This window comes from Salvelinus alpinus, chromosome 12 (genome assembly GCF_045679555.1).
Source record: "Salvelinus alpinus chromosome 12, SLU_Salpinus.1, whole genome shotgun sequence".
NCBI lineage: Eukaryota > Metazoa > Chordata > Actinopteri > Salmoniformes > Salmonidae > Salvelinus > Salvelinus alpinus.
The window spans coordinates 32,418,556-32,442,118 of NC_092097.1; the positions used below are offsets into that span (position 1 = coordinate 32,418,556).

Below are 23,563 nucleotides of genomic sequence, written 5' to 3' on the forward strand. Positions count from 1 at the left end.
CGGTGTCCTGGCTAAATTCCCAATCTGGCCCTCAAACCATCATGGTCACCTAATAATCCCCAGTTTACAATTGGCTCATTCATCCCCCTCCTCTCCCCTGTAACTATTCCCCAGGTCGTTGCTGCAAATGAGAACGTGTTCTCAGTCAACTTACCTGGTAAAATAACGGTAAATAAAAAAATAAAAAAAATAAAAAATTTGCTAACAGGCAGGCTCCTCGTGGAGTGCAATGTAATCAGGTGTTAGAGCATTGGACTAGTTAACTGTAAGGTTGCAAGATTGGATCCCCCGAGCTGACAAGGTTAAAAATCTGTCGTTCTGCCCCTGAACGAGGCAGAACGTTCATAGGCCGTCATTGAAAATAAGAATGTGTTCTTAACTGACTTGCCTAGTTAAATAAAGATTTTTTTTAAATAATAAAAATAAATAAAAAAATCGGCAAATCGGCACCCAAAAATACAGATTTCCGATTGTTATGAAAACTTGAAGTCGACCTCTAATACATATGAGATGAGTAATGCAAGATATGTAAGCATTATTGAGTGAATGAGATACCATAGAATAGTATTAGAAAACATTATATGTAGTGGCAAGAAAAAGTATGTGAGCCCTTTGGAATTACCTGGATTTCTGCATAAATTGGTCATCAAATTTGATCTGATCTTCATCTAAGTCACAACAATAGACAAACATAGTGTGCTTAAACTAATAATACACAAATTATTGTATTTATCTTGTTTATATTGAATACATAATTTAAACATTCACAGTGTAGGTTGGGAAAAGTATGTGAACCCCTAGGCTAATGACTTCTCCAAAAGCTAATTGGAGTCAGGAGTCAGCTAACCTGGAGTCCAATCAATGAGACAAGATTGGAGATGTTGGCTAGAGCTGCCTTGCCCTATAAAAAACACTCACAAAATTTGAGTTTACTATTCACAAGAAGCATTGCCTGATGTGAACCATGCCTCGAACAAAAGAGATCTCAGAAGACCTATGATTAAGAATTGTTGACTCGCATAAAGCTGGAAAGGGTTACAAAAGTATCTTTAAAAGCCTTGATGTTCATCAGTCCACGGTAAGACAAATTCACTGTAAATGGAGAAAGTTCAGCACTGCTGCTACTCTCCCTAAGAGTAGCCGTCCTGCAAAGATAACTGCAAGAGCACAACGCAGAATGCTCAATGAGGTTAATAAGAAGAATCCTAGTGTCAGCTAAAGACTTACAGAAATCTCTGGAACATGCTAACATCTCTGACGAGTCTACGATACATAAAACACTAAACCAGAATGGTGTTCATTGGAGGACACCAAGCAACCCAGAAAAGTGCTAAAAATAGCCCATATTAACATATGTAGCCTAAGAAACAAGGTCCATGAAGTCAATAACTTGCATGTAACAGATGACATTCATATTCTATCTCTGAAACTCTTAGATAATACCTTTGATGATACAGTGGTGCCAATACATGGTTATAGCATCTACTTAAAGACAGAAATGCCAACTGAGGCGGTGTTGCGGTCTATATTCAGAACCACATTCCTGTAAAGCTTAGAGATGATCGAATGTTAAATACTGTTGAAGTAATATGGCTATAGATTCATCTGCCTCACCTAAAGCCCATTCTTGTGGGAAGCTGCTATAGACCACCAAATGCTAACAGTCAGTATCTGGATAATATGTGTGAAATGCTTGATAATGTATGTGATATCAACAGAGAATTATATTTTTATGAATTTTGGCCCATTCCTCCTGACAGAGCTGGTGTAACTGAGTCAGGTTTGTAGGCCTCCTTGCTCGCACACACTTTTTCATTTCTGCCCACACATTTTCTATTGGATTGAGGTCAGGGCTTTGTGATGGCCACTCCAATACCTTGATTCTGTTGTCCTTAAGCCATTTTGCCACAACTTTGGAAGTATGCTTGGGGTCATTGTCTGTTTGGAAGACCCATTTGTGACCAAGCTTTAACTTCCTGACTGATGTGACATCGGGTGCTGTAGGTGTCCTGGAGGGTGGGTAGTTTGCCCCCGGTGATGCTTTGGGCAGACCGCACCACCCTCTGGAGAGCCTTGCGGTTTCGGGCGGTACAGTTGCCGTACCAGGTGGTGATACAGCCCAATAGGATACTTTCAATTGTGCATCTGTAAAGATTTGTGAGGATTTTAGGTGACAAGCCAAATTTCTTTAGCCTCCTGACGGTTGAAGAGGCTCTGTTGCGCTTTCTTCACCACATTGTCTGTGTGGGTGGTCCATTTCAGTTTGTCAGTGATTTGTACACCGTGAAGCTTTCCACCAATCGACTGCAGTCCTGTTGATGTAGATAGAGGGGTGCACCCTCTGCTGTTTCCTGAAGTCCACGATCATCTCCTTTGTTTGGTTGACATTGAGAGAGAGATTGTTTTCCAGGCCCTACACTCCCAGAGCCCTCACCTCCTCCCTATAGGCTGTCTCGTCATTGTTGATAATCGAGTTTACTACTGTTATGTAATCACAGACACAATGGGACTAGTAGATGTGGTAGCACACAGTAGTAGAAGTAATAGATATAGTACTTCTCCAGTATGGTGGTGTTAATGGCAGTCATTTTTCTATCTCTTCAACACATAATCCAATGGAAAGCAGCAATGTGTGTCATTTTTCCTTGTTAGGAATTTACAGAGACTTTAAAAGCATGTGAAATTCCAGTTCTCTGTTAAGATGACCTATCTGATACCCCTCCATACACTAGTGTTGACCAGTCTAAATCATGGTTGAAGTTGAAGCTAATGCACACTCTCCCTCTTAAATAACTCAGAGGGTCCTCTCAGAATCCTTTCTCACTGCTGAGTAAACAAGCTGACACTCAGTAAGCTGAAATCAGTTTCTTTCCTAGATCAGGCACAGAGTGGTTAGTTGTTGATACAGTATACAGTTTTGTGCCAAAAGTATTGGCACAGTGACACCTTTTTTGTTGTTTTGGCTCTGTACTTGAAATTATACAATGACTATGACAGCTTTAATTTGAGGGTATTTTCATCCATAATGGCGAACCGTTTTGAAGTTACATAACTTTTTGCACATAGCCCCCCATTTTAGGGGACCAAAAGTATTAGGACAAATTAACTTTATGTGTATTAAAATAGTAAAAAGTTAAGTATTTGGTCCCATATTCCTAGCACCCAATGACTACATCAAGCTTGTAAATACAAAGTTGTTGGATGCATTTTCTGTTTGTTTTGGTTGTGTTTCATAATATTTTGTGCCTAGTATAAATTAATGGTAAATAATGTATGTATTTTGGAGTCACTTTTATTGTAAATGATAATGTATGTTTCTAAACGCTTCTACATTAATGTGAACGCTACCATGATTACAGATAATCCTGAATGAATCGGGAATAATGATTAATGAGATAGTAAAAGGCATAAATATCATACCCCCAAAAATGCTAACCTCCCTTTTAATGTAATGGTGAGAGGTTAGCATGTCTGGGGGTATGATATGTGTGCGTCTAAATTCCCAATCTGGCCCTCATTCCATCATGGCCACCTAATCATCCCCAGCTTCCAATTGGCTCATTCATCCCCCCTCCTCCACCCCTGTAACTATTCCCCAGGTTGTTGCTGTCAATGAGAATGTGTTCTCAGTCAACTTACTTGGTAAAATAAGGGTAAAATAAATAAATACAAATCATGGTAGCATCCACATTAAGGTAGAAGTGTTCAGAAACCTATTATATTCTTATTTACAATAAAAGTGACTTCTGAAACAAACAGCAAATGCATCCAACAAGTTTATAGAGTCACAAGCTTGATGTAATCATTACATGCTAGGAATATGGGACCAAATAAGATTTTGAATACTTTAATACACATATAAGTGAATTTGTCCCAATACTTTTGGTCCCCTAAAATGTACAAAAACTGGTGTAATTTCTAAACGGTTCACCCGATATGGATGAAAATATCCTAAAGCTGAGAGTCTGCACCTCATAGTCATTATATTACAAAAATATAATTTTTAGTCAACATTGTGTGTGTGTGTAAATGCTGACACGAAGCCACAGACCCCTCCAGGACATGTATCTGCGACCTTAAATATAATCTTTAATTACCACAGACAGTAACCATGGTGATCCTGTGATGGATAACCAAGGGCCAATCACTGCATTTGCAGAGCCGCTGATTCATTTGTTAATTAACCACGAAATGACAGGCCACCCCTGTACCTCATGGTGGGAGGAGTGGGGTGTCTGAGTCTGGGGTGCTTTTAAATAATTTGTACTGATTTATGACAGTGAGGGATCCAGGCTCAAACCATGAGAAAGGAAAGGAGGGTTTAACTCTCTGATTTCAGAAACATCTGAAAGATCAATGAGATAAATAAAAGCTTTATTATCAGAATTCTATAATCTACCCCACTGCAATGTGTCCAACCAAACTGTCTGCAACCTTACCAGGTGTCCGTTATCTAGAGAAACACTGAAAACTCTACACAGACACCTACTTTATGAAAAGATGCACACACCCTAGCAGTGACCTTCCCCCCAATCAGCAACCATACTCTCCCCTCACTTAGGATGGCTCTGTGTTAAGTGCTCGGAGCCCCAGGGTGCTGTAAATTAGTCTATGGCTGAACCCCTCGAGAAAGGGAGAGACAGGGGAATGGAGAGAGAGCAAGTCCTCTGAGTGATGCCTCAGTGAGATGGTTTCATTAGACCCCAAAAAGTCTGATAGCATTGCAGTCAGTGTGGAGGAAAACATCTGAGGTAGTGAAGCTTAAAGGAAACAAATCATACCGGCTGTATCAATGGACTAATGAAACAAATACCAAGATCGTTTTTGGGTGGAGTTTAAGCAAAACAAAGAAAAGCAGGATCAATGAGTTAGCGAGTACTTTCTTAAATCTCAAATGAACTTAGAAACCATGGGAATTAATGAATCCTCCACAACTAACCTGCTTCGTTGCAGGTTAACTCAACACTATTCTGAATTTGTGGATACTTTTTCCAGAATACCCTTCTGCACACATACTTTATTACAGCACCATACACACAAGACCATTTCAATTGGATGGTGGTGGGTGCAGTACCAGGACAAAACAGTGCCTTATCCTATTTGTACACACAACATTCACAGGGCATTTGGGAAAGCACAGGCAGCTAGACAATAGAAAGGCAGGCCTTAGAGGACACCCCTGACTAACTCCACGTTCTTCTCCTCCTCCCCTCCATATCGTTATGATCAGCCCTCCTCCTCCGCAAGTGTTGATGGTTTGAGGGGGATGTGGAATGGACAGAGAAGGACCAAGGTCAGTGTTTCTGGGGAAATACCTGTACATTCCAAAGAACTTCTGGATCACCGCAAACACAGTTTAATTTAATGCAAGGTGGGCCGTTTAATTTGACTTGAAGAGATTTGGAGCAGTTACACCAACAATGCCCTTTGAGTTCATGCCAACACATGGAGAGAGGAAGGTCCGAAAATTGCCAAAGACTTCAGCCACCCAAGCCACAGACTTTTCTCTCTGCTACCATCTGGCAAACGGTACCGGAGCATCGGGTCTTAGACCAACAAGCTCCGAGACAGCTTCTATCCCCAAGCCATGCCCATGACTGCTAAATAGTTAATGAAGTGGTTACCTGGACTATCTACATTGACCCTATGCACACTCAAGACTACCCACACTATATATCATACAAACCCACACACACAGTACACACTACATATTTACATTTACATTTAAGTCATTTAGCAGACGCTCTTATCCAGAGCGACTTACAAATTGGTGCATTCACCTTATGACATCCAGTGGAACAGCCACTTTACAATAGTGCATCTAAATCTTTTAAGGGGGGGGGGGGGGTGAGAAGGATTACTTTATCCTATCCTAGGTATTCCTTAAAGAGGTGGGGTTTCAGGTGTCTCCGGAAGGTGGTGATTGACTCCGCTGTCCTGGCGTCGTGAGGGAGTTTGTTCCACCATTGGGGGGCCAGAGCAGCGAACAGTTTTGACTGGGCTGAGCGGGAACTGTACTTCCTCAGTGGTAGGGAGGCGAGCAGGCCAGAGGTGGATGAACGCAGTGCCCTTGTTTGGGTGTAGGGCCTGATCAGAGCCTGGAGGTACTGAGGTGCCGTTCCCCTCACAGCTCCGTAGGCAAGCACCGTGGTCTTGTAGCGGATGCGAGCTTCAACTGGAAGCCAGTGGAGAGAGCGGAGGAGCGGGGTGACGTGAGAGAACTTGGGAAGGTTGAACACCAGACGGGCTGCGGCGTTCTGGATGAGTTGTAGGGGTTTAATGGCACAGGCAGGGAGCCCAGCCAGCAGCGAGTTGCAGTAATCCAGACGGGAGATGACAAGTGTGTGAGGCAGGGTCGCTTCCTGTGTGAGGCAGGGTCGTACTCTGCGGATGTTGTAGAGCATGAACCTACAGGAACGGGCCACCGCCTTGATGTTAGTTGAGAACGACAGGGTGTTGTCCAGGATCACGCCAAGGTTCTTAGCGCTCTGGGAGGAGGACACAATGGAGTTGTCAACCGTGATGGCGAGATCATGGAACGGGCAGTCCTTCCCCGGGAGGAAGAGCAGCTCCGTCTTGCCGAGGTTCAGCTTGAGGTGGTGATCCGTCATCCACACTGATATGTCTGCCAGACATGCAGAGATGCGATTCGCCACCTGGTAGGAGCGACCTGTCACCACAGAGTGGATCTAACTAACAAGCCTTAGGCCTATGTGGATTTAGAGTGCAAAAGATTGCATCATGTAGCCTTTCACCCTGTAAAATGGCCAATAAACAAAACAGATGATTACATAACATATCACTAGACATGAGCCACATGTAGATTTTAATGGCATGTAACCTCAAGTGATAGTTATGTAAGGGGAAGCTGTCAAAGCAAAATTCAACAACTTGAAGGCACCTCTCGATCTGAGACCCAGATACAGGAAGAACGGATACTGCTAGTCTGGAAAGTGAGCCATTTTTTAAATGAGGAAGAGGACAGTGAAAGAGATTTGCGTCAGTTCAAATCTGGCATCAGGACAAAATGTGATTCAGAGTCACCGAATATATATATATATACACAAACACACTCATACACTTCTGCAACAGTTTTTTTACTCCTCTAGCCTGATGCCTAGTCACTTTACTCCTGTCTACATGTACATACCTACCTCAATTACCTTGTACCCCTGCACCTTGATATGGTATTGGTACTCCCTGTATATAGTTTCATTATTGTTTCATGCCTCGTGTTTTTATTAACTCTGCATCGTTGGGAAAAGGGTTTGGAAGTAAGCGTTTCACTGGAAAGTCTACATTTGTATTCGGCGCATGTGACAAATACAATTTGATTTGACACCAACTACTGCTTGGGGTAGGGTCTCTATAGGACAATTAACACCACAAGTTTATATATATACATATATATCAGTCCCAATAATGAGTATGTAGCTTAACAATGTTTCAATAAACTTTCAAAGAACATACATTCTAGCCAGATAGTGGTGTGATATTAGCCTGGTTCCAGATCAGTTCGTGCTCTTACCAAGTCCATTGCTCATTGTCAAGACAAATGTGTTTGGCACGACAATGAGAAGTTGGCATGATAGTGTAGACTGGTACTCTGATTATCAGGAATCTACAATATGACACTGACTAGCCTTTCTGCACACATCTCATATTTCCTCTCAACTTTGGTACCCTCTTGAGGACTCATGGTGTAATTGTGATAACATACAGGAACTCAAGTCCTTTTGTTCACCCGATCTAGAATACCTCAATCAAATGCTGACCGTATTATCTCCCAAGACAATTTTCTTCAGTTATAGTCACAGCCGTGTATATCCCCCTCAAGCCGATACCACGACGGCCCTCAAAGAACGTAACTTTCACAAGCATTTCGCTACACGCGCAATAAGATTTGCTAAACACGTCTGTGACCAATAAAATTTGATATATTCATATCACTGATTATCCCCCCAGACAAGGCTGTTGGAGTAAACAGAGGAAACAAAACTCAAGTCTTTTATAAAGTATTTTATTTCAGCATAATGGTAGGAAGCCTCTCCCCTTACAATTAAAACTAATTGGATCACAAGGGTACATATTAGTTTCCCCATTTTTTTTTAAAGAAGTTATTTTTATGCACGTATTTTGCTTAGACAAAAGAATAATCAATATAAGATCCTATCTTAACTGAGGACCATAACTCTGCATGCAAGACTAATAAAGACAAAGAAAAGACTAACTTGTGATAGCTAATGTAGATGCTGTTGCTTACCTAATATTTCTATCAATATAATTCACTACAAATAGAAGGGGACCTGTATAAAAAAAGTCATTTTCTTGAGGTACTACCACCTCTAATCTTGAAATTACTAAAACGCCCTGGGCTCTCAATACAGTACTGATCCAAATGGTTCTGCCATCTTTGTCAAGTTGAGGAGTAAGAGGCTCTGTCTAAAGACTAAAATCTAGAACAGTTTTGAAACAGAAAAATATCTATATTTCATGTTTTTTACTTTTGTTTTTATCACTCCAGTGTTTACAATATTATCAGAAAAAAAGGTCCTTGAAACATTACCAGAATCGTCAAATACAGTAGAGCAGAGAGCAAGGAGCTCTTCTCTAACCGCGCCATCCTTTACCTGATCCTTAGAAGAAAATACACCTCACTGTGTTAACTGATCAGACTCAAAAGATTCTATTGCATTTTCATCATGAGATTGAGAACAATACTTAAAAAGGACAGAACTGAGAGGGCTTTAACAGTTAATGGCAACCAACCTTGCCCTGTGGCCTCACTAGTGGATAGTGGTGGTTACAGGTGATATCCTTTCCACATTTCTTGGGGCAAGGGGTTGCCAAATCATACAGTAAGCTGCAGTTTCTTAACCCTGGTACTAGAATACCCCTGTTTGCTGGATTGCATAATCTACTCACTCAGGCATAATTAAAACAGTTAAATATCTTAACTACTGCAGACTGTACGTTGCAACATTTCTGGAATATACATGTGGCATTACTAAATAAACAAAAGTACATTGGTTTCACTAACAGTAGTAGCCTGGCGACATTGAGAATCATTCAATTAAATGACTCGGTTTAAGTGAAGTCCAGCACACACTGGTCCTCAGGACCAGGTTTCAGAGATCCTTCCCTAAGCTGCTCTACAAGCCCACAGACAGGCTGCTGTGGAACACCACCAATAGGACTACTGATGACCCTGGACAAGAGTAGATAGACATTAACTAAAGCATCTCTGTGCTCTGTAGCCATTACACTTGGGAGGGGGAAACCACAGACATGTTCAAAAGATCAGTACAGGTTACAGTCATTCATTACAATATCATTTTACACTACAATGATTATTTAAGAGAGATCTTATTCGAGTTTAGGCTAACCCCCGAAAGAACATGACAGAAATCCTTTATACACACCTACCCCCATCTCAGTTAAAGGCATTTGTTAGTGTGTAGCAAAGTGAAACAAGTGTTCATTTAACTATGGGAAAAGTATCTGTATGGCCTTTAGCTGGCCAAAGCACTGCCTGACAAATTGAAGTTAGCACTATTAGCATCTCACTGGAATTGTCAAACTCCCCTCACGTAATCATTCAGGAACCCGGGGTTAAATTATTACCAATAATAACCAGCACTATATCAATTCTCAACGAACAGATGAAGGAATATTTGCCTATGCCTTATAGTGCCATTGTAGTAAGCAGTGTTCTATAAGGGTGACAGCTTTGGAAAAACATACCCAGCTTTTAAAAAGGCAGTGGCGCATCCTTATAATCGTATCTGAAAATAATAATTAAACCATGAACAAAAAAACCCAAAAAGGCAAATTAAACAAATAACATAAGCACGCTCTAAGGCCACAAGACTGTGTATACCTCCTGCTATGCTCTCAACATGAGGATCTGTACAAACAAAGTAATGGGACTTGCTGAAGCTGCCATCTTGTGCCGTTGTTTTCCACGTACATCTTTAAGAACTGACTGTAAAAGAGAGCCTGCGACCTGCTCCCATAGAACTCTGTACATACACCGTTAAAGGGTGTAATGGAACTTGCTAATGCTATCATCCTGTCTGTTCCACTTCCTGAGTCATCAGCAACTCTATCCAACAAGAACCACAATATCCTCTGACCTGACCCTTCACTTCTGACCTGTTAGGACATCCTCCACTTGCCTATATCGTCCTAAAATCAAACTTTATGGAACCCCTTTTTAGTTTTAGTTCTGACACCTGTACCATTGTCTGACAACTCTTTTCTTCTTTCACAAACTACATTTTCTACAAACGTCCTGTGTTGTTTATTGTTATATATATATATATATATATATCCCACTTCATCATTGTTATGGTGTAACAACAAACATTAACACCCCCCCCCCCCCCTTTACCAGAGTACCACCAACAGCACAAACGATAAATCTAAATAATAATAAAAAACTTTAAAAAAATAGATTAAGTACAAAATAGACCACCGATTATTGAAGGAAACTCGCTCTCAAAAGAAGACAAAAACATCTGTCCCGCTGTCATAGTAACCTCAGGACCCGAGATGAAGGATTAGTCTTTGCCAGAGTGTGGCGCCACTGAGTGCAGGGTTGAGTGAGACTAGGTGGCCTGTCCTGTCTCTCTGGGAGATGGTGTGTGTGTGTGTGTGTGTGTGGAGGGAGGGAGGATGGGGGGAATGTCAGTCAGACAGCCAGTCGACCAGGAGGTGGGAGGATGGGGGGAATGTCAGTCAGACAGCCAGTCGACCAGGAGGTGGGTGAAGGGGGCTCCAGGTGGGTGGAGCGGGTGGGGGCTCCTGGGAGTAAGGGCGGGGCTCGCAGCACGGCTGGTTCTCCACCTTGGCCACACCACGGCCCTGGCACAGCCGCCGATGTCGCAACAGCCGGTCCGTCCGCGAGAAGTTCTACAACACATACATGGAGGATTTATGCAGCATTCATTTAAACAGATGAGTGTGTACACATGCCCCAAAAATTAAGCCCACTGTGTCCGTTTGGTCAATGGGCTTTTCTGGTGCATGTGGGTCAAATCCAATCTTATACAACAGGTATAGACCTTACCGTGAAATGCTTACTTACAAGCCCTTAACCTACAATGCAGTTCTAAGAAAATAAAGTTAAGAAAATATTTACTAAATAAAGTAAAGTAATAAAATAACAATGAGGCTATATACAAGGGGTACCAGTACCGAGTCAATGTGCGGGGGTACAGGTTAGTCGAGGTAATTTGTACATGTAGGTAGGGGTAGAGTGACTATGCATAGATAATAAACAGCGAGCAGCAGCAGTGTAAAAACAAAGGGGGTCAATGTAAATAGTCTGGGTGGCCATTTGATTAGCTGTTCAGGAGTCTTATGGCTTGGGGGTAGAAGCTGTTAAAAAGCCTTTTAGACCTAGACTTGGCACTCTGGTACTCAGAGTCTATGACTTGCATGACAATTTTTTGGGCATTCCTCTGACAGTGCCTAGTATATAGGTCCTGGATGGCGGGAAGCTTGGCCCCAGTGATACACTGGGCCGTACGCACTACCCTCTGTAGCGCCTTGCGGTCGAATGCTGAGCAGTTGCCATACCAGGCAGTGATGCAACCGGTCAGGATGCTCTCGATGGTGCAGCTGTAGAACTTTGAGGATCTGGGGACCCATGCCAAATATTTTCAGTCTCTTGACGGGGAAAAGGCGTTGTCGTGCTCTCGTCACAACTGTCTTGGTGTGGTTGGACCATGATAGTTTGTTGGTGATGTGGACAGCAAGGAACTTGAAACTCTCGACCCACTCCACTACAGCCCCGTGAATGGGGATGTGTTCGGCACTCCTTTTCCTGTAGTCCACGATCATCTCCTTTGTCTTGCTCACGTTGAGGGAGAGTGTGCTGTCCTGGCACCACACTGCAAGGTCTTGAACGCTGAGCTGTAATCAATGAACAGTATTTTCAGATAGGTGTTCCTTTTGTCCAGGTGGGAAAAGGCAGTGTGGAGTGCGATTGAGATTGCATCATCTGTGGATCTGTTGGGGTGGTTTGCGAATTGGAGTGGGTCTAGGGTTTCCGGGATGATGGTGTTGATGTGAGCCACGACCAGCCTTTCAAAGCACTTCATGGCTACCAACGTGACTGCATGTCAGAGTATGTGCATACATTCTCTTACCTGCAGGCACAGCTCATAAGGAGAAGACTTATTTTTAACGTGGGCAGGGATCTGTATGTTGGTATATCCGTGTGAGTGTGTCACTGTGTGTGCATGACCAATGCAATACATTCTCTTATGTGCGGGCACTGCTCACCCTAAAAAATAAAATTCTAACCTGGTAGGGCATGTCTTTGCTACGTGTCTGTATTAGTGTGTACATGTGCCTCTGTGACACCATTCTCCTATATGCTGTCACTGCTTACCCTGCGGCAGATGTTCTGTAACATAAGAGGGCATGACGCTCTCTCCTTGCTTCATGAGCGTGTATGTGTTCCTCAGTGCCAGCACGCAAGGCACGTTCTTCTACATGTTGGCACTGCTCACACAGACGGCATCTCTCCAATGCAAGTGTGTATATGTACGTGCCTGGGTATGTGTGTGCCTCTTTCTCTGTGCCTCTTCTGTGTCTAAGTTATTTTACCTGCTGGCATCGCTCACATTGATAAGGCTTCTCTCCGCTGTGGACACGCTTGTGTCTCTCCAGATGGTAACGCTGGATAAACCTCATGTCACACATGTCACAAGCAAACGGCTTCTCCCCTAAAAGAGCACACAAACAGATTCATCACATCAAATCCACAGAGTCGAACCACAACAAACTGTATATGATTTACTCTTACTCGGTTGAAGTCTACTGGTTACAATAACCAATCTACAAATGTTTGTTAAAGTGATGGGAAACTGTTTAGTTCTTATGACAACAAAACTAAGACAAACTACTGAATATGAGCCAGTTTCTGGACAGGAATTAAGAATAAGAAACTAAACTTGTGGTAACATTTTAAGATGTCGTGTCATCAACTCATTATGTGTAGATAAAAGTGGAAACTGATATATTTTTTTGCTTTTTAAATCAAACCAACTCAATGCCCCTGAAAAGTTTTGATAGTTTGAGGCTGGTTCAACATCTCATCAAATGACTTGACAATCCAAACTCGAGTTTGTTGTGATCGTATATTTTTTTGATTAAAAGTCTTTATTGGGGATAAGGGTACAGTAAAATGGGGGCATACCCGTATGAGTGTGGCTGTGTCTCTCCAGGTGGTTACGCTGAATAAACCTCATGTCACACATGGAACAAGCATACGGCTTCACCCCTACACACACACAGAGCAATGCATTAGCTCTCTCTCCAAAGAGTACAACACAAAAATCAAGTTAGCACTACAAATACTATTGTGAGATAATTGTTTGCTACCATAAGCATGTAACAATTACAATAAGAGTGCTTTACGTGTCATATCACGATGTGGACCCTGAAGATGGGGGCTGTTGATCACAAGGATGAGAAGACGTGGCAATCTGACTTGTTTAATAAGCTCTAATGAACACTACTTTTTTTTCATCATAAAACACTACTAGCTAATTAACAACAATCAACACACGCAATTGTGAACTAATTGTGAACTAAGCACCGAATAAAAATCTGTAATTGTGTGTCAATAAAGCCTTTGCAGAACGTATAATCCCACTGCAAAAATAACTGGCAAAAATAATCAGACAATGTAAAGAATAGTTGTAGTTTCAAATTTTAACTACATTCTTCACTAAAACAATTATAGCAATAGCTGCAGACAATTTCTCACAACATGATATTGTTTTACTTATGGAAGTGCTTGGCCAATTCATGTTTGGAATAGCAGGAAATAGATTGTTATACATTTACTCTTCTAATAAATGTTTTTATTATCTCAACATCCACATGATAGCTAAATTAGCTTAAGATCTTTAGGGGTCTAGCTTTAAACAAAAAAAAAATTGAACTTGTACGAGAATGTATTACAATTATTAATTTGTGTTGCTGCAGTATTTTAAACTTAAAATCAACAATTTACTAATTTATCACTACAAAACTATGTAGATGAGACATTTTTATTTTTTAGCAGTCCTTCGTTATGTGTGTGAAAATCCATTACGAACATCCTTTAATAGCTTGTATATGTGTGATAGGTACGGTGAGCGGACTGTACCCGTATGAGTGAGGCTGTGTCTTGTCAGGTGGTAGCGCTGAACAAACCTCATGTCACACATGGTGCAAGCGTAAGGTTTCACACCTAAATGCACAAAGCATTGAGATATTATTTTTGTGCCTCGCACCATTTTAAGTCCAATAGGAAGTTTAAGTACAGTATATCCATTTACGCTAAACTGATTTTTACCACTAATTTCAATTCATGCAATGACTTACAGGGGATTCAGGTGGAAGAATCAGGGAGATGTTTTCTCCAACTATTGTTTAAAATGTATTTTTCAATGCTTTAGTCCACAACCACAACACATCACATGAGCTGATGATGTAATCTAATAGTAAAACTACCCCTTCTCATCCAAACGTTTATGGAAATTCTGGACTTTTTTGGATATCAAACCTAACAATATATATCACCTATATTTCTTTGTGCAGGATGACTAGCATATACAGTACCAGCCACAAGTTTGGACACCTACTCATTCAATGGTTTTTCTTTCTTTATACTATTTTCTACATTGAAGGATAATAGTGAAGACATCAAAACTATGAAATAACATATGGAATCATGTGTTAAATCAAAATACATTTTATAGTTGAGATTCTTCAAAGTAGCCACCCTTTGCCTTGATGACAACTTTGAACACTATTGGCATTCTCTCAACCAGTTTCACCTGGAATGCTTTTCCAACAGTCTTGAAGGAGCTCCCACATATGCTGAGCACTTGTTGGCTGCTTTTCCTTCACTCTGCGGTCCAACTCATCCCAAACCATCTCAATTCGGTTGAGGTCAGGTGATTGTGGAGGCCAGGTCATCTGATGCAGCACTACATCACTCTCCTCCTTGGTCAAATAGCCCTTACACAGCCTGGAGGTGTGTTGGGTCATTGTCCTGTTGAAAAACAAATGATAGTCCCACTAAGCGCAGACCAGATGGGATGGCGCATCGCTGCAGAATGCTGTGGTAGCCATGCTGGTTAATTGTGCCTCGAATTCTAAATAAATCACACAGTGTCACCAGCAAAGCACACCCACACCATCACCTCCATGCTTCATAGTGGGAACCACACAGTCATCCGTTCACCTACTCTGCATCTCACAAAGACACGGCGGTTGGAACCAAAAATCTCAAATTTGGACTCATTAGACCAAAGGAGTTTCACCGGTTCTAATGTCTATTGCTCATGTTTCTTGGCCCAAGCAAGTATTTTCTTCTTATTGGTGTACTTTAGTAGTGGTTTCTTTGCAGCAATTTGGCCTGATTCACGCAGTCTCCTCTGAACAGTTGATGTTGAGATGTGTCTGTTACTAGAATTCTGTGAAGCATTTATTTGGGCTGCAATTTGAGGCTAGTAACTCTAATGAACTTATTCTCTACAGCAGAGGTAACTCTGGGTCTTCCTTTCCGGTGGCGGTCCTCATGAGAGACAGTTTCATCATAGTGCTTGATGGTTTTTGCGACGTCACTTGGAGGAACTTTCAAAGGTCTTTTTCCGGATTGACTGACCTTCATGTCTTAAAGTAATGGAGTGTCATTTCTCTTTGCTTATTTGAACTGTTCTTGTCAAACTATGGACTTGGTCTTTTACCAAATGAGGCCATCTTCTGTATACCACCCCTACCTTGTCACAACACAACTGATTGGCTCAAACACATTAAGGAAAGAAATTCGACATGAACTTTTAACAAGGCACACCTGTTAATTGAAATGCATTCCAAATGACTAACTCATGAAGCTGGTTGAGAGAATGCAAAGAGTGTACAAAGCTGTCATCAAGGCAAAGGGTGGCTACTTTGAAGAATCTCATAAAATATATTGATTTGTTTAACACTCTTTTGGTTACTACATGAATGCATATGTTATTTCAGTTTTGATGTCTTCACTATTATTCTACAATGTAGAAAATAGTAAAAAGAAAGAAAAACCCTGGAATGAGTAGGTGTCCAAACTTTTGACTGCTACTGTACATCCTGCTAACCCTATATGCAAGGCTTGAGGTGTGGCCTGATCTTGGGTACAGTGGGTACGGTGAGCGGACCCCTACCCAAATGAGTGAGGCTGTGTCTTGAGAGGTGGTATCGCTGGTAAAATCTCTTGTCACACATGGTGCAACCATATGGCTTCACCCCTATACACACAAGGGCATCAATACGTTACTTTGTGCCTCTTGTTAGTCTTCCACTATTAAGTTTTCCATAAAGTTCATACAAATACAGCACAACAGACAATATGCACCAAGTGCTGTTATCAACATTCTGCCTTCACACAACAGGACTGGTGTTGCCAACTTTTTGTGGGGTAAGAAACCAGCTATTGGTAGCAGCACAATATTACAAAAATTGTAGATAAAGTAGACAATTGATTTCCGTGATATCTTCAAAACACACATTTGTAAGGCATGTGATCATCATCAGCACAGTGAGTGTGTACGCTGCTGTTCTGACTAGGCCAAATCACTGCAGGAAAGTCACTTCATTTTTGAAAATGAACAGGCAAAATAATCCTTAAATAATGCTGAATTTACCTTAGCCACTTTTAGGGGGGGAAATGAGAGGGGGACTCAAAGATCTAAAGACTAGTGCAACGTTGCCAAGTTGGAAATACAGAGCAGAGCAGGAGAAGGTGTTTTCAGATTGTAGACATCTTTAACCGTTTCTGCAGGTTCCAATAACTGCCATTACACTAACACATCATAAACTGTCTGGATCTAAAATACACATACAATTTAAGAAGACATCACTACAACTGGGAGTTATTCCAATTTGAAACTTATTGAGGCATGATGTCCTGAGTGTTCAGTGATAATTTTTTGGACAAGTAAGTTTCATGCATTTTTTAAATCGCTTAAATCCACCACACATCTCATCAATTGATGTAATCTGGTAGTAAAAACTAGCCTTTCAAATCCTTAAGTGAAATTACATGATTTACTTTTTGGGGTATCAAACCTAACATGTAGGTGAAATATATTCTCTACATTGCATTCAGAAAGTATTCACACACCTTGACTTCCTCCACATTTGGATGTGTTACAGCCTGAATTTAAAATGTATTTGTTATGGCAAGCCTAAATAAATTCAGGAGTAAAAATTAGCTTATCTCTGTACCCCACACAGAGATAATTGTAAGGCCCCTCAGTCGAGCAGTGAATTTCAAACAATCGCAAAGAACGGCACCTATTGGTATAAATAAAAATAATATACAAAAAAATAATAATAATATACAATGCACCCAGTCACTACAAAAATACAGGCGTCCTTCCTAACTACGCTGCCAGAGTGTAAGGAAATTTCCCCAGGGATTTAACCATGAGGCCAATGGTGACTTTTAAACAGTTAGAGTTTAATGGCTGTGATAGGAGAAAACGGAGGATGGATCAACATTGTACTCCACAATACAAACCTAACTGACAGAGTGGCTGCATCATGTTATGGTTATGCTTGTAATAGTTAAGGAATGGGGAGTTTTTTAGGATAGAAAAGAAACAGAATGGAGCTAAGCACATGCAAAATCATAGAGGAAAACCTGGTTGTCTCCTTTCCACCAGACACTGAGCGATGAAATCACCTTTCAGCAGGACAATAACCTAAAACAAGGCCAAATCTACACTGGTGCTGCTTACAAAGAAGACAGTGAATGGCAGAATTACAGTTTTGACTTAAATCTACTTGAAAAATCTATGGCAAGACCTGAAAATGATTGTCTAGAAATTATCAACAACCAATTTGACAGAGCTAGACACATTTTTTAAAGAAATTGACAAATTTGCACAATCCAGGTGTGTAAAGCTCAGACTTACCCAGAAAGACTCACAGCTGTAATCGCTGCCAAAGGTGCTTCTACAAAGTATTGACACAGGGGTGTGAATACTTACGTAAATTAGATATCTGTATTTTATTTTGAATAAATCTGCAAACATCTAAAAACATGTTTTAACTTTGTCATTATGGGGTATTGTGTGTAGATGGGCAAGAAAATCTATAAATCCATTTTGAATTTAGGCTGTTACACAAAATGTGGAATAATTCAAGGTGTATGAATACTTTGAAGGCACTCAATACATTCCTTTGAGCACGACTAGCATATAAATTCTGCCAACCCTGTATACTGGGGTTCAGGTGTAGCCTGATCTTGGGTAAGGTGGGTACGGTGAGCGGACCCATACCCAAATGAGTGAGGCTGTGTCTTGCCAGGAGGTAACGCTGGTAAAACCGCTTGTCACACATGGTGCAACCGTATGGCTTCACCCCTATACACACACACAAGAATATCAATACATTACTGTAATGCCTCACACTCCATATTGAAATCTTACAATATTAGGTTTACCATAAACATCAGGCACAATAACAGCTGGACTGACAATATGCACTAAGTGCTGTTATTATCAACATTCTGCCTTCACGCAACAGGGCCGGTGTTGCCAACTTTTTGGGGGGAGAAAAGCTATTGTCTACACATTGTCACTAGAAGTTGTTAGATTACACACATTTTCAAGGCGTGTGATCATCACATAGCCTGTCGCAAAACTCGAGGCAAATGCTCTTGAGAATGCTTTAAATAATTGCTGAATTTGTCCTGACTCCTAGTCACTTTCAGGGGTCCAAAATGTTGCTAGATCTAGTGACTAGTGCAAAGTGGCCAAGTTGGCAATACTGAGCAGGATTGGGTGTTTTCAGATTGTAGACATCTTTAACCGTTTCTGCAGTTTCCAATAACAATTATCATAACTGTCTGGCTTGAAAATACAAAAATGTTTGGAAGACATCTCCACAACTAACCTTTTAATCTTATTGATGCATGAGTTACGAAGTGGTCAATGTACTTGTTATTTTGCCAATTTCTTGGTAATACATTTTGCACACATCCCATGAGCTGATGTCATCTGGTGGTAATATTAGCCTAACATTAGCTTCATTCTCAAGGGTAATTACATATCAAACATAACTTACAAAATAATATATATTCACCAATACATTTCTTTGTGCATGACTAGCGTATAAATCCTGCCAACCCTGTATACTAGGGTTTGTGTGTCCTGATCTTTAAGGGATGGTTCACCCAAATTGCCAAATTACATTGGTTTCCGTACCCTGTAAGCGTTCTATGGACAAGGTACAGCAGCAATCCTTGCTTTGGTTTTATTTCCCCGGCACGGTTTCCAAATGCTAACAGTGTTTTTTTCTTTCTTTTCTTCTTTTTTAAAATAAAATGTATTTTGACACCTTTTTCTCCCCAACTTTGTGATATCCAATTTGTAGTTACAGTTTTGTCCCATCGCTGCAAGTACCATACAGGCGACTCAGGAGAGGCGAAGGTTGAGAGCCATGAAACATGAAACGTCCCCTGAAACATAACCCTGCCAAGCCGCACTGCTTCTTGACACTGCTCGCTTAACCCGGAAGCCAGCCACACCAATGTGTCGGAAGAAACACTGTACAACTGGCGACCCTATCAGCGTACATGTGCCTGGCCTGCCACAGGAGCCCCTAGAGCACAATGGGACAAGGACATCCCGGCCGGCCAAACCATCCCCTAACCCAGACAACGCTGGGCCGCTTCATGGGTCTCCCAGTCGCGACACATCCCGGGATCGAACCCGGATCTGTAGTAAAGCATCAACCACTGCAGTGCCTTAGACCGCTGCGCCACTCGGGAGGCCCGCAAATTGCTACTATTTATAGCACAAATCCCATTCAAGTCATGGTACCGATATTAGCATTTTTCGCACATGTCCAAATCATCCAAAAGTGTCAAAAATGTATTGTGCAGCTCAGTCACGTCGATGATTTGAACATGCGTGAAAATGCTAATATCGGTACCATGATTTGAATGTGATTTGTGCCACAAATGCTAAAACTTCAGTATTTGGACACAGTGCCAGGGAAACTAAACCAAAGCATGTACTGCTGTCATACCTTGTCCGTAGACCGCTTACAGGGTAAGGAAACCAATGTCATTTTGTAATTTGGGTGAACTATCCCTTTAATGACAGAAGTACGGTGAGCAGAACCATACCCATATGTGTGACGCTGTGTCTCGCCAGGTGGTGGCGCTGATAAAACCTCTTGTCACACATGGTGCAACCATACGGCTTCACTCCTATACACAAAGAATGTTTTATTATTTTTCTGTTTCACACTCCATCATTCAAAGATGTGTGAATCTATTGAATAGCATGTGTATGAGTTTATACTGATTGATTGTTTATTAACCACTGTTGTAAACCTATGCAATTATAACAGAGGATTAACACTGAAAATGACATTACACCGCCACTTCGATAACTCGCAGTGGTCGTTGGAGTCGAACAATGCACACGTTTTAATTGTTTTACGTGGGAATTGGGGCTGAGCAGTAAAACGTCATCTGTACAGAACTCACTTTTAAAATGGTAGAAAATATAGGGCTTTCCATCCACTGGGTTCAGAATGTAAGTGTGATTTCTGTCATACCTAAAACACCACTTGACACAGAATACAAGAGAGCTAATAATAAGCACAGAGTGTTATCAACGTGCTGCTTTCACGCAGCAGGATGGACCCGTTTTTGGATGGTAGAATTACTTCAACTACTTTTTGTTAAGGTTACAAGAAAAAAAATTATGATAACACCTGCTCAATTTAAATAGTCTCGGGTTGAAAATAGAAGACAATTTGGAAGAGATCCGAATCGGCATGCTATTGAGGTGCGAGTTATCGAACAGTCGGTGTAGTTGTTTATCCCAAAATAGAAAAACACATCACATGAGCTGATGACATCATCTGGTAGAAATATAAGCCCTTGTCCTTAGGAGAAATGGAATTATGGACGTTTTGAATATCAAACCTAACATGCAAACATTTCACCAATAGCCTCAATGACATACCCATGTGAGTGACGCTGTGTCTCGCCAGGTGGTGGCGCTGAAAAAACCTCTTGTCACACATGGTGCAAGCGTACGGCTTCACCCCTATACACACAGAACAATACATTACTTTGGTTCTCAGAATTCATCCACTGAAGTCTTCCAATATTATGTGTATTCAGTTAAACTAAATTAATTGTTTAAAAGCCACTGCTGGCCATACAAACTTATGGGAAATTTTGTTTTTCATATCCAACCTATCCACAAATAATATATATCTTATCTATACATTTCTTTGTGCATGACTAGCATATAAATCCTGCCAACCCTGTATACTCGGGTTCAGGTGTACCCTGATCTTAAAGACATGGGTACGGTGAGCGGACCCATACCCATATGAGTGATGCTGTGTCTCCGCAGGTGGTGGCGCTGAAAAAACCTCTTGTCACACATGGTGCAAGCGTACGGCTTCACCCCTACACACACAGAACAGCATTATGTTAATGCTGCACTCTCCATCGATTGAAGTGTTCCATATTAAGACCAGATCTTCTGAGCTTGGGGCAGGGTCTGCTTTGAGAATATGTATACTAAGGTTCAGGTGTAGCCTGATCTTAATGATGTGGGTACGGTGAGCGGACCCATACCCATATGAGTGATGCTGTGTCTCCGCAGGCGGTGGCGCTCAAAAAACCTCTTGTCACACATGGTGCAAGCGTACGGCTTCACCCCTACACACACACACACACACACACACACACAACAGCAGATTATTTTGTGTCTCACTGTCCATCGATTGAAGTCTTCCAATATTAAAGTTCAGGCATATACATTTATACTACATTGATTTCGTATAAAAATCACTGATGTCAACCTTCAGGGTATTCACCCGGAGGAATCTAAATACTCCACCACCTCAATAGCGTGCGGTTTTGAGGTTTTTTTAATCAAAAAGGTGTTGACAAGGTGCAAGAATTAAGGGTGGCCAATAAAATGTAGAATGTAAGAAATTGATGACAAGTTTGTGATCTTTTACCAGTAACTTCACACCAAATACAGTACGATAAAAAAAGATGTACCTAGCTCTGTTACTGTTATCAACATGCTAATTTCAAGCAGAAGGGTTGAGTGTTTTTAAAGGTGTTTCTTTGAGATGCAAGAAAACCAATTATGGTAACACTTGCTCAATTCAAATATTATTGAATTAAAGTGTTTAAACCTCACCAACTATGTATACTCGGGTTCAGGTGTACCCTGATCTTAAAGACATGGGTACGGTGAGCGGACCCATACCCATATGAGTGATGCTGTGTCTCTGCAGGTGGTGGCGCTGAAAAAACCTCTTGTCACACATGGTGCAAGCGAACGGCTTCACCGCTGTACACACAGAAAATACAAAATGTTTTTATGTCTCACTCTCCATTGACTGAGGTCTTCCAAAATTAAGCTTAGGCATATACATGTATACTAAATAGATTTTGATAAACCACTGATGTCAATGGTGGTGTGTTTGACTGGTCCTCAGAATCTCGTATTTCCCAGTTTGTGAAGTCGTCGTTATGACATGAGTGCGTTCAAGTGCTATTGAAGTTGGCGCTCACAATTCTTCAACAATGAGATTTAAGCTAGATGGCGAAGAACCAATGTTGCTGGCTTGCTTACATTAACAATGTGTCAAACTAGCTACATTGTAAATGGCTTTGTTTTACCATATTTTGGTCTAAAACAAAACATTTGGGGCCCAAGTTTCCCACCTCTAACAATTTGGAGTGTCGTTCAAGTGGTTATTTCAGAGTCCGGACCTCATATTTTCGGATTTCCAACAGCACTCGAACGCACCATAACTTCCAGGGTATTCACCCTGAAGAATACGATTTCACTACCACCTCAATAGCTTGCATTTTTGGGGTCTATCAAAAAAGGTGCGCAAATTAAGGATGGCCAATTAAACATAATTCGATTGGGATGAGACAATTTTACAAGGCGTCCATCCACGGAGCTGAGAATGTAAGAAATTGCACTTGGATAAGAAGTTCATGATCTAATACCATAAACTACACCACATTCAGTACCATCAACAATTCATCAATAGTGCAACATTCTTATCAACATGCTTTCAAACAGCAGAATTTAAGGTTTTCAGTTGGTAGCCCCCTTTAACATCCCTAGAACCATGATTTATCCAACAATCTAAAATGTTATTTCATCATAAACAAATTCTTGGCCATCCTTGATTCACGCAGTAGATAGCATATAGGCTAAACCCTTCCAACCCTGTATACTAGGGTTCAGGTGTGGATTAATGACATGGGTACGGTGAAGGGACCCATACCCATATGAGTGACGCTGTGTCTCCGCAGGTGGTCTCGCTGGAAAAACCTCTTGTCACACATGGTGCAAGCGTACGGCTTCACCCCTATACACACAGAACATTATTATTTTATGCCGCACTCTTCATAAATTGAAGTGTTCCAATATTAAGTTCAGGCATATACATTATCATAAATTGATAGCTTATAAAACCCTGATGTTGATCCATGCGATGGCTT

At 41.2% G+C, this 23,563-nt stretch overlaps 1 protein-coding gene across 50 annotated transcripts in view; it reads right to left on the reverse strand.

The window, feature by feature from the left end:
* Nucleotides 1–8,004: 8,004 nt before the first annotated feature.
* The window catches only part of LOC139535899 (zinc finger protein 431-like), a 41,219-nt gene continuing 25,660 nt past the window's right edge, over nt 8,005–23,563 (reverse strand). For 21 of the 50 annotated variants that reach the window (XM_071335822.1, XM_071335814.1, XM_071335802.1 and 18 more), the window contains 13 exons: nt 23,347–23,430; nt 22,308–22,391; nt 21,662–21,745; nt 21,407–21,490; nt 21,036–21,119; nt 20,186–20,269; nt 18,333–18,416; nt 16,212–16,295; nt 14,168–14,251; nt 13,211–13,294; nt 12,636–12,737; nt 11,584–11,919; nt 10,783–10,914 (listed from right to left, as the gene is read on the reverse strand). In XM_071335822.1, coding sequence (XP_071191923.1) covers nt 11,603–11,919; nt 12,636–12,737; nt 13,211–13,294; nt 14,168–14,251; nt 16,212–16,295; nt 18,333–18,416; nt 20,186–20,269; nt 21,036–21,119; nt 21,407–21,490; nt 21,662–21,745; nt 22,308–22,391; nt 23,347–23,430 — 1,259 coding nt within the window. In that variant the 3' untranslated portion in view covers nt 10,783–10,914; nt 11,584–11,602. Of the gene's footprint in view, nt 10,915–11,583; nt 11,920–12,618; nt 12,738–13,210; nt 13,295–14,167; nt 14,252–16,211; nt 16,296–18,266; nt 18,417–20,185; nt 20,270–21,035; nt 21,120–21,406; nt 21,491–21,661; nt 21,746–22,307; nt 22,392–23,346; nt 23,431–23,563 lie in introns of all 50 variants that reach the window. The other 29 variants (XM_071335812.1, XM_071335800.1, XM_071335801.1 and 26 more) reach the window with 28 other exon arrangements.